Source organism: Ictidomys tridecemlineatus, chromosome 11, assembly GCF_052094955.1.
Source record: "Ictidomys tridecemlineatus isolate mIctTri1 chromosome 11, mIctTri1.hap1, whole genome shotgun sequence".
Taxonomy (NCBI): Eukaryota; Metazoa; Chordata; class Mammalia; order Rodentia; family Sciuridae; genus Ictidomys; species Ictidomys tridecemlineatus.
Genome location: NC_135487.1, coordinates 51,066,803 through 51,079,151, shown reverse-complemented (window position 1 = coordinate 51,079,151; position 12,349 = coordinate 51,066,803). Strand labels below are relative to the sequence as shown.

The window sequence follows — 12,349 nt, the reverse complement described above, 5'->3', positions numbered from 1 at the left end:
GCACTGGTTATTTATAGAAACCTCTGCCATCTATGTTTATTAAAATAAAGCTTAATTGCAGATCTAGCACTCTACTAAACGACAAGCAGGAAGAAATGGCTCTAATCCTCACAGACTGGAAGAGGAGAACCAAGAAAACTTTTCTATGTAAAGCAAAAATGGGATGTAAATCAATTCATAGTCTTAATGCTGGGGAGAGTAAGGACTATGAATTTAGAAAGAGATGGATCAAATCAAAAACATAGCTAAGATGAAAATACTAAGGCTTCGGGACTATCTTCCTGAGACACAATTGAGTATTGAGAGAGAAAGGTCAGAGGGTCCAGTTCCAATCTGCCAAGTTCTGGGACTACTTGGGAAGAGTCCATGATGTGCTTTACAAGAAAGAACTGGAAAACTCTGAGACATGAAGAAATACTCCCTTTAGCAAAGTCAGGCTAACAAAGAAGAGAGTGGAGTTGTGTGACATGGATGGCATTTTAGGGAGAAGGTATAGCACATGCAGAAACCGTGTGTGTGTGTGTGTGTGTGTGTGTGTGTGTGTGTGTGTGTGTGCGCGCGCGCGCGCGCGCGCGCACCTGTGTGTGTACATTTAAGCATCCCTGGTTGGAGCATGGACTTTGGGGGCAATGAAGAACAGTGAAACCTGAAGCCACAGAGACAGGCAAAGGCCAGATCATGAAAAGCTTCCTAAGATATGTTCTACCATTTGCATAGACAAGAACTGACCCTGTTCCTTTTACCTCTATCAACCTTACTCATGCTTTCAGGCCCAGCTGTCACTTCTGTCTTCCTGAACTGGACTCCCTCAGCAGGTTTTACAAATATTATTTGCATCTGTCTTGAATATGACCTGGGTTCTCTTTCCAAGTAGGCTTAAGAGCCTTGAAGATAAGAGCCAAATATTTCTTTAATATCTATACTAGTTAATATTTATTGACATATTTGTTCTTTTAGGAAACATTTATTAGCTATGCCAGGCATTGTTCTAGATGTCAAACAAAATAAACATTCTCTCTGCTCTCCTAGGGCAAGAGAGAGCAGCCTAGGGCAGATGCTTAAAGCATGATTCCTGATTCCTTTATTAAATTGTTAAATGCAGTCACAAAATCTTAACTATACCAAAAAATGCTTTCCTTTAAAGATTTGTTTATGAAGACTGCTTTTTATAAATACTATTCAACATCTTCATAATGAACAATTCCTTCTATAGTGATATTATATCTTTATTTACTTTTTGAGGGAAAATGTTCCAAACTATCACAAATCTTTCAAAATCAAATAAAATTCCATGAAATATTGTGCAGAATATTCCACTGTCCTTCAGTTATGAAAATGATGACTCCAAAAAAAAAACCACATAATTAAAAAGACTTAATTTACATCAAGTTAGAAAAACAATGTTTACCTGCATTTTGGTTTGATGTTAATGAATTTGCTATGAATTACATAAAAGATGGAATAAAGTCAGAATGATAGTTTATTACAGTGAATTTATAAGAGCTGCACTTAAAAACTGCATTATAAAATGGCAACTTAGATCTAACCACTGCAGAATGATTTTATCAGAGTGTGTCAAAGAGTAGTCTCCACCACAATAGGTAGATTAGCACCCAGAAGTTGTCAGAAATGAGAATTCATACCCCTCCCCTGTCCTACTGAATCAGAAATATGTACTTAACAAGGCTTTCAAGATATTCCGAGGCACACTAAATGTTAAGACTATTCTAAGGACACACTGAAAAAAAAAAAAACATTTTAACAAAACTCTCTTCTATATTATTAAATATTAGTACAGGAAGAGGTCTCAGCATATGGGACAGCTTTCTTGTCTCTACAGATGTGCAAACTGAGGTCCAGAGATTATTAATGGCAATTGGAATTTGGAGTAAAGTGAGCTCTAGCATCCACACTGAGATCCTTACTACACAACATTGATGGCCATCTATGATTTTGCACACTTGAAATCAAGTTACACTTGTAGAAAGCCCTTTATAATTCATTAAAAGACCCAGGTGAGCTGGGCATGGTGGCACACGCCTATAATCCCAGCAGCTCAGGAGGCTGAGGCAGAAGGATTGTGAGTTCAAAGCCAGCCTCAGCAAAAGTGAGGCGCTAAGCAACTCAGTGAGACCCTGTCTCTAAATAAAATACAAAATAGGCCTAGAGATGTGGTTCAGTGGTCGAGTGCCCCTGAGTTCAATGCCCGGTACCCAGAAAAAACAGGCCCAGATGAAGTTGTAATCATATCTAAAGGCTTACTAAAAGTATTTGAAGAAGTTCTTGAAAGAGAAAAAGCCTTATTTTATGAGTAAGTCTGGAATTCACTGGCCAGAAATACCAGACTTGACATCAAATTCAAACCTAAGCCAGCTCTCAGAGTTCTTTAAACAGCCTGAAAGAAGGAATATTTCTCTAACCCCATTGGAAAAGCTACTTTAAAAGAATAAATCAGCTTTTCCCTGTCAGCCTGGGGTAATGGTTAAGATTTCAGGTTTTAAGTCACCTACTGGACGTGTGATCCTGGGCAAGTTATCTTCTCTCTGTACATGAGTTTCTCCATTATCTCAAAAGACTGATGAATTATACGTGACATTGCATGTGAAGCTCCCAATACAGTGTAATTGCTCTATAAATATTGGCTACCACTCTCATTTTTATTAATATTAGTAATAGTATTATCAAACCTATAGTATGGACTATTTTTATGCTATCCTTCTCTTATGAAAGTGGCATCTTTACTGAATGTCAGATGTATATTTTCATTATTACTGGTGTGTCTATACTAATCTGGCCACACTGCCTCATTGTTAGTGTGTGTGTGTGTACATGTATGCTAGGATCCAGCCCAGGGCTTGGAGCGTGCTAGGCAAGCATTCTACCACTGAGCTACATCCCCAGCCCTGACACTGCTCCATCTTGATGCCCAAGTAGGAAGGTCAAAGACCTAATTAGTGTTGGTGTGTAAGGGTAGCCAACTTCCCAATGCAACAGTTCAATCTCTAAATTGAACCTTTGAACAACGTTCTAAGAACCAAACAAGCACCAAATGATTGATACCCCAATTTAGATAGAATTTCATTAATAGAGATACTTTCCTAAAAAAATCTCCTCAAAGAAAATCTTCAGAACATCTTATAACAGCTAATAAATATTTCATGGACAGAAGTATCCAGAGTTTTTAGTTTTTTCATACGGTTAAAGGTAAAGGCTTTGAGGATATCTCGTAAGAGAAAAAACAGCCTATGAAGTCTCAGCAAGCAATCGTAGGGCTAAAATTCCTTACCCTGCTGTGAAACTTGGCAGTTCGGTAAGACTTGGGTGACAGATTGTAGACTGTGTAGTGATCAAGATGTCTGGAATCCAAAAAGCTCCGAATGTCATCAACCTGATTCCTGAATCCTATGTCAACATTGTCCAGGGGAAAGGACATCACTAGAAGTCACACAGAAATAAAACAGGTTACACAGGCCTGGAGCAGCATTTGATGGCTGAACCAAAGAGCAATTGAAAACATGAAAAACTTACCAATAATTCTGGAGGTAACATAAGTGAAGTCTAAATCTCCCTTTGTGTAGCTAAAAGTGAGACAGGAAAGGGTACAAATTAAAAATGATCTAAATATGCCAAGATTTCTCTCTATCTCTTGGACACCATGAACTGGGACACTTCTGTCCAGCAGGCATATCTTGACTCCCCTTGAGCCCTTCACTAACAAGAAAGCAGAGCTGAGAAAAAACAGTCCACACCCTCAGGGTACAAATACACCACTCCAACTAGTACATTCCAATGCCCCATGGATGCTGCTTCTTGAACAATCTCTGCTTATTTATTTATACTGCTTGTTTCAGCCTCTCTGCTGAAATTTTTCCTCTAAATATGAGCAGTGAAGGGGTAAGGGAAGAAGTGATTGAGAAAGCACAAATGATGCTTTTTTTCTGCCTATCAAAGTCCTGGTTGGGAATTGGAAGGGTAAACTTTACTTTTGAACCAATATCAAAATGCTGATTAATATATATTGAACTTGGCATTTGAATTTCTGATTCAAAACTGAATACTGTAACTTGGAGTAAACCTATAATTTTCTAATAACCTGAAAATAAAACATAATTCATATAATTTTTGTAATTTTTATATAGTGCAAGAGTAGAAAACTTCTGCCATTATCCTAAAGGACTAGTAGGATATAAAAGTTCCGTTTGGATTACAATCCACATGTATTATTTATTTGGACTGCATATGCTTTATTTTCTCATTTAATCCCCAATCCACCCAACAACACAAATCCTATCAGAGTATAAAAGTAAAGCTCAGAGAATTAATTAACTTGCCTTAGGTCACATGGCTAACAAGCACAGATAGTGCATTGGAATCCAGGATGTCTGATTCTAAAGCCAGGAAGGACAAGCACTGTACCCTAATGCACTAGTGAGCTGAGTCCTCCCAGCCTGTGCTTGTAACTTCATGGCTTCAGTGACATTCCTCAGCTATCAGTTCCCTTGCAATTATATGACAAAATAGACAATCTTTGAACCAAATAAGCAGTTGGCAGGCAACCAGATGAGCATGGGTTCTGCTAACTTAACCAGGAAGAATGCACATACCTGGCCACCGATTGTATAACTCTAGAAGATGTGTCTTTGAGGGTGTCTTTCAAGTTGTCCTTGAGGTTACTGAACAGCCTCCCTGCTCCTCCTTTCACCATGTCAAAAAGACCTCCCCCATAGCTGGGCTCCATGTCTGGAGACGAGGCACCTGCCGAGGAAAAACAAAAGAAGGCGGTGATGGCACAGACCATGCTGAAAACCGGTCCCTCTTCATTCCTAAATGTTCACACACCATCTTTGGGAGTCTAGATTAGAGATGCCTAGAAGTTACATCCACTCTCAGCTGAGTTACAGTAATATTGATGGTCTCAGAGGAATGTCTCTCACTGGATCCCAGGCACAGAAACCTTGGGAGATGTACTGCCTAATACTGCAGCTACTAGTCACATGTGGCAACTGAGCACCTGAACTACAACTGGCCCTACCTAACTGAGAAGTCCTGTAAGTATAAAATAGACATTAAATTTCAAAAACTTGGTGTTAAAAAAATAAAATATTTACATTTGTTACATGTAAAATGATAGTATTTTAGACATATTGAATTAAATCATATTACTTCAATTCATTCCACCTATTTCTTTTTACTCTTTTAACATGGATACTAAAATATTTTAATTACCTCTGTGGCCTACGTAATGTGACTTTTGGGCAGTGCTGCTCAAAGAGGCTGCTGAGGAACAGCAAAGACAGCTTAAGAGAGTCCAAGGGCCTCCACTGCCCTTTAGTACAGCGACTCTTAGAAGACCCAAGGTGGTCCCTCCCACGTGCATCATGAAAAATACCTTACAGCGGCTACAGACAGCGGGGCTCCGCCGAGAAGCGACCAGCAAGCAGGGAGAAATGTGGCTGTGGATTCTGTGGAATCCTGCCGGCTGAGCCCTCACTGACCCCCGGGCTGAGTTTGGGATTTCAGACGGGAAAGGAAGAGGTACAGTTCTATCCCCCACAACGGAAACTCCACCAAGGAAACCAGCGGCCACCATCTTGGAGAGCTGAAGTAACCACCGCCACTCTCCAACAGATGCAACAATAAAACAGGTGTGTTTTATTGTTGGCATTTGAATTTCTGATTCAAAACTGAATACTGTAACTTGGAGTAAACCTATAATTTTCTAATAACCTGAAAATAAAACATAATTCATATAATTTTTGTAATTTTTAAATTTTTTTTCTAAATAAAACAGCTCATCTCCCATCAGCGGGGAAAACAAAACCTGTATTGCCAGCGCGGGGGGAGGGGCAAGTGGAAAAAATCAAAAAAATAGAGTGCTGGGGTTCCCAATAGCCACCCTCCCCACCCAACAAACAGCAGGCCCTGAGTACAGTTTGAACTGCTGAGAGCCATCACCCAGGGGAAATCTGGTCCAGCAGGAGAAACCAGGACTAGCAGGAGAAACCAGGGGACTAGAGGCCAGGCCCTCGCGATTGGGCGGCTGCAGACCACACGCCCGCCAGCGACAGTCCACCCACTGCCCGTGTGACTGGGCGGCTAGAGACCGCCCACCCGCCGGCGACTGGCTGCGCGACTGGGCAGCTAGAGATAGCCTGCCTGCCGGCGATACCCAGCCCACTACCCGCGCGACTGGGCAGCTGTAGACCGCCGCCTGCCGGCGACCGGGAGCTGAAACCAGCAAGAGACAGTCCAGTCCCACGCCCCCATTCGGACACCCCAGTAAGGAGCCTGGAGCCTGCCATAGCAGAGAGGTGACGTCACTGGAGCTCGGCCGTCAGAATTCCTTCCCAGCGGAATCCACTTTAGCAGGCATAGTCTACCAACACAAAGGAGAGACAACAGAGATATACAAAACCAAAACAAATCTATAGAAGAGAGCAGAAACAAGGCAAACAAATAGAGCTGGAAAGTAATGTGAACATCATGAAAAAACAAGGGAAAAAAGGAGTACAAACAATGCAGGACAACTTAAATCTACAGGAGGACCTAGAAGCATCAGAAACAGGGATAGGGAAAGAACTCCGATGGAAAGGAATATTAGAGAAGACATGAGACAGCAAGTCCAAGCAATAAAAGTATACTTTGAAAATGAATTAAACAAACAAATTCAAATGGCAAAGAACGAGCTTTACCAGGAGATAGAGATCTTTAAAAAAATCAAACAGTAATCCTAGAAATGCAGGAAACTATAAACCAAATTAAAAACTCAAACGAGAATATAACAAATAGAATAGATCAAGTAGAAGTCAGAACATCAGATAATGAAGACAAAGTTTATCAACTTGAAAAGAATATAGTCAACACAGAAAAGATGCTTAAATCCCACGAGCAATCTATTCAAGAGATATGGGATGTCATAAAAAAACAAATTTGAGAGTCATCGGGATATAAGAAGGCATAGAGATTCAAACCAAAGGAATGGACAACATATTAAATGAAATAATTCTAGAAAACTTCCCAAAGATGAAAGATGGAATGGATTGCCAAATCCTGGAAGCCTACAGGACCCCAAACATTCAAAACCATAATAGGCCAACTCCAAGACATATAATTATGAAGATAGCCAACATACAGAACAAGGAGAGATATTAAAAGCTACGAGAGAAAGAGATTACATTCAGGGGTAAACCAATTAGGTTAATGACTGATTTTTCAACATAGATTTTAAAAGCAAGAAGATCCTGGAATAATGTATTTCAAACGCTGAAAAATAATGGATTCCAACCAAGCATACAGTATCCAGCAAAATTAAGCTTCAGATTTGACAATGAAATTAAAATCTTTCATGATAAACAAAAGCTAAAAGAATTTGCAGCCAGAAAACCAGCACTGCAAAGCATTTTGAGCAAAATACTACAAGAAGAGGAATTAAAAAATAGTGCCCAAACCTAACAGTGGGAGGTATCTCAGTAAAGGGGGAGGAAAATAACCAAAAAGTAAAAACTAGCCAAACTAAAATAAATAAATAAATAAACATGACTGGAAGTAGAAATCATATTTCAATTGTAACATTAAATGTTAATGGCCTAAACTCACCAATCAAGAGACATAGGCTAGTAACCTGGATCAAAAAAACAAATCCAACAATATGCTGCCTTCAGGAGACTCATATGATAGGAAAAGACATATACAGGCTGAAGGTAAAAGGTTGGGAAAAATCATACCACTCACATGGCCCTTGGAAGCAAGCAGGAGTGGCCATACTCATATCGAATAAAATCAACTTCAAACCTAAGTTAATCAAAAGGGATAAAGAAGGACACTATATACTGTTAAAAGGAACCATCCACCAACAAGACATAACAATTATCAATTTGTATGCACCAAGAAATGGAGCTGCAACATTCATAAAACAACCTCTCCTCAAGTTCAAGAGTCAAATAGACTACAATACAATAATTATGGGTGACTTCAACACACCGCTCTCGCCATTAGACAGATCCTCTAGACAAAAACTGAATGAAGAAACTATAGAACTCAACAGCACAATCAATAACCTAGACTTAACCGACATATATAGAATATATTAACCATCATCAAGTGGATACACATTCTTCTCAGCAGCACATGGATCCTACTCAAAGATAGATCATATATTATGCCATAGGGAAACTCTTAGTAAATATAAAGGCATGGAGATAATACCATGCACCATATCTGATCATAATGGAATAAAACTGGAAATCAATGATAAAAGAAGGAAGGAAAAATCCTATATCACATGGAAAATGAACAATATGTTACTGAATGATCAATGGGTTACAGAAGACATAAGGAGGAGATAAAAAAAATTCTTAGAGACAAATGACAATACAGACACAACATACCAGAATCTATGGGACACAATGAAAGCAGTTTTAAGAGGGAAATTCATTTCTTGGAGTTCTTTCCTCAAAAAAAGAGAAAACCAACAAATAAATGAACTCACACTATACCTCAAAAACCTAGAAAATGAAGAGCAAAACAACAGCAAATGTAGTAGAAGACAAGAAATAATTAAAATTAGAGCAGAAATCAATGAAATTGAAACAAAAAAACCATTGAAAAAATTGATAAAACTAAAAGTTGGTTCTTTGAAAAAATAAATAAGATCGACAGGCCCTTAGCCATGCTAACGAAGAGAAGAAGAGAGAGAACTCAAATGACTAACACACAGGATGAAAAAGGCAATATCACAACAGACACTACAGAAATACAGAAGATAATTAGAAAGTATTTTGAAACCCTATATTCCAATAAAATAGAAGATAGTGAAGATATCGATAAATTTCTTAAGTCATACGATCTAGATTGACCCAGATTGAGTCAGGAAGACACACACAATTTAAACAGACCAATAACCAAGGAAGAAATTGAAGAAGCCATCAAAAGACTACCAACTAAAAAAAGCCCTGGACCAGATGGGTATACAGCGGAGTTCTACAAAACCTTCAAAGAAGAATTAATACCAATAGTTTTCAAGCTATTTCAAGAAATAGAAAAAGAAGGAGCTCTTCCAAATTCATTCTATGAGTCCAACATCACCCTGATCCCGAAACCAGACAAAGACACTTCAAAAAAAGAAAACTACAGACCAATATCTCTAATAAACTTGGATGCAAAAATTCTCAATAAAATCATGGCGAATCGAATACAAAAGCATATCAAAAAAATTGTGCACCATGATCAAGTAGGATTCATCCCTGGGATGCAAGGCTGGTTCAATATACGGAAATCAATAAATGCTATTCACCACATCAATAGACTTAAAGACAAGAATCGTATGATCATCTCGATAGATGCAGAAAAAGCATTTGACAAAGTACAGCATCCCTTTATGTTCAAAACACTAGAAAAACAGGAACTTACCTCAACATTGTAAAAGCTATATATGCTAAACCTCAGGCTAGCATCATCCTAAATGGAGAAAAACTGAAGGCATTCCCTCTAAAATCTGGAACAAGACAGGGATGCCCTCTATCACCACTTCTATTCAATTTAGTTCTTGAAATACTAGCCAGAGCAATTAGACAGACAAAAGAAATTAAAGGCATAAAAATAGGAAAAGAAGAACTTAAATTCTCACTATTTGCAGATGACATGATAATATATTTAACAGACCCAAAAGGGTCTACAAAGAAACTGCTAGAGTTAATAAATAAATTCAGCAAAGTGGCAAGATATAAAATCAACACGCATAAATCAAAGGCATTCCTGTATATCAGCAACAAAACTTCTGAAATGGAAATGAGGAAAACCACTCCATTCACAATATCCTCAAAGAAAATAAGATACTTGGGAATCAACCTAACAAAAGAGGTGAAAGATTTATATAATGAAAACTACAGAACCCTAAAGAGAGAGATAGAAGAAGACCTCAGAAGATGGAAAAATGTACCCTGTTCATGGATAGGCAGAACTAACATCATCAAAATGGTGATATTACCCAAAGTTCTCTACAGGTTTAATGTGATGCCAATCAAAATCCCAATGGCATTTCTTGTAGAAATAGATAAAGCAATCATGAAATTCATATGGAAAAACAAAAGACCCAGAATAGCAAAAGCAATTCTAAGCAGGAAGTGTGAATCTGGAGGTATAGCGATACCAGAGTTCAAACTGTACTACAAAGCAATAGTAACAAAAACAGCGTGGTACTGGTACCAAAACAGGCAGGTGGACCAATGGTACAGAATAGAGGACACAGAAACCAATCCACAAAATTAAAACTATCTTATATGTGATAAAGGGGCTAAAAACATGCAATGGAGGAAGGATAGCATCTTCAACAAATGGTGCTGGGAAAATTGGAAATCCATATGCAACAAAATGAAACTGAATCCCTTTCTCTCGCCATGCACAAAAGTTAACTCAAAATGGATCAAGGAGCTAGATATCAAATCAGAGACTCTGCGCCTGATAGAAGAAAAAGTTGGCTACGATCTACATACTGTGGGGTCAGGCTCCAAATTCCTTAATAGGACGCCCATAGCCCAAGAGTTAACAACAAGAATAAACAAATGGGACTTACTTAAACTAAAAAGTTTTTTCTCAGCAAGAGAAACAATAAGAGAGGTAAATAGAGAGCCTACATCCTGGGAACAAATTTTTACCCCTCACACTTCAGATAGAGTCCTAATATCCAGAATATACAAAGAACTCAAAAAATTAAACAATAAGATAACAAATAACCCAATCAACAAATGGGCCAAGGACCTGAACAGACACTTCACAAAGGAGGACATACAATCAATCAATAAGTACATGAAAAAATGCTCACCATCTCTAACAGTCAGAGAAATGCAAATCAAAACCACCCTAAGATACCATCTCACTCCAGTAAGATTGGCAGCCATTATGAAGTCAAACAACAATAAGTGTTGGCGAGGATGTGGGGAAAAGGGTACACTTGTACACTGCTGGTGGGACTGCAAATTGGTGAGGCCAATTTGGAAAGCAGTATGGAGATTCCTGGGAAAGCTGGGAATGGATCCACCATTTGACCCAGCTATCGCCCTTCTTGGACTATTCCCTGAGGATCTTAAAAGAGCGTACTATAGGGATACTGCCATATCAATGATCATAGCGGCACAATTCACAATAGCTAGACTGTGGAACCAACCCAGATGCCCTTCAATAGATGAATGGATAAAAAAAAAATGTGGCATCTATACACAATGGAGTATTACGCAGCACTAAAAATGACAAAATCATAGAATTTGCAGGGAAATTGATGGCATTAGAGCAGATTATGCTAAGCGAAGCTAGCCAATCCTTAAAAAACAAATGCCAAATGTCTTCTTTGATATAAAGATGGCAACTAAGAACAGAACAGGGAGGAAGAGCATGAGGAAAAGATTAACATTAAACAAAGACGAGTGGGGGGAGAGAAAGGGAGAGAGAAGGGAAAGCATATGGAAATGGTAGGAGACCCTCAATGTTACACAAAATTACATATAAGGGGAAAGGGGGAGGGAAACAAGGGAGAGAATTGAACAACAGCAGAGGTGGTAGAGAGGGAAGATGGGAGGGGAGGGGAGGGGGGATAGTAGGGGATAGGAAAGGTAGCAGAATACAACAGTCACTAATATGCCATTATGTAAAAATCAGAGTGTATAACCGATGTGATTCTGCAATTTGTATTTGGGATAAAAATGGGAGTTCATAACCCAATTGATTCAAATGTATGAAAGATGATATATCGTGAGCTTTGTAATGTTTTGAAAACCAATTAAAAAAAGCACACAAAAAAAGAAAAATTCCTTACAAAAGGTCTTGATAAGAGCTTTAGGCTAAGGACATACAGTGGTCATGGGTGTTATCTGCAAAATATTTCAGGTTGTGTTTGATTGCAGCTTCATAAAATTGTACTTTCTGACTCCTTATGGTAAGTTCTAGTTCAAGACTTCTCAACCTCACCCCCTTGATATTTGAGGCCAAATACTTCTTTGTATCTTAGGGAAAGGGGGGGTGCTCCTGCCTATGGGGTGTTTAGCAGCATCCCTGGCCACTATAGGGGTCAGTACTATCTGTGGTTTCAGGCATCAACAGCGGGGTCTTGGAATGTACCCAATAAGCAGATAAGGGAGAAGTGCTGTATTTTATGATTTCCCTGATTATTAGTGAAGGGATATCTTTTATTTTACTTATTGGCCAGGCAGTTGTTTTTAAATCATGCTTCAGGTACTTTTTCACTTCCTAGATGCCATTTAGATGTTCATATATATACCTCTAAGCACATGTTGACTGTCATGTTCTTCAATCAAAAGAGCCTTTAAAACCTATATTTTCATTAGGCATCTATTTGAAA

The 12,349-nt window shown here is 38.6% G+C and overlaps 1 protein-coding gene across 11 annotated transcripts in view; it reads right to left on the bottom strand.

Annotated features, from left to right (window-relative positions):
- Dnajc6 (DnaJ heat shock protein family (Hsp40) member C6) overlaps positions 1-12,349 on the bottom strand; it is a 160,118-nt gene that overhangs the window by 42,649 nt on the left and 105,120 nt on the right. For 10 of the 11 annotated variants that reach the window (XM_078026419.1, XM_078026423.1, XM_078026427.1 and 7 more), the window contains 3 exons: positions 4,605-4,755; positions 3,529-3,578; positions 3,287-3,435 (listed from right to left, as the gene is read on the bottom strand). In XM_078026419.1, the coding sequence (XP_077882545.1) occupies positions 3,287-3,435; positions 3,529-3,578; positions 4,605-4,755 (350 nt within the window). Of the gene's footprint in view, positions 1-3,286; positions 3,436-3,528; positions 3,579-4,604; positions 4,756-12,349 lie in introns of those variants that run through there. The other variant, XM_078026428.1, reaches the window with a different exon arrangement.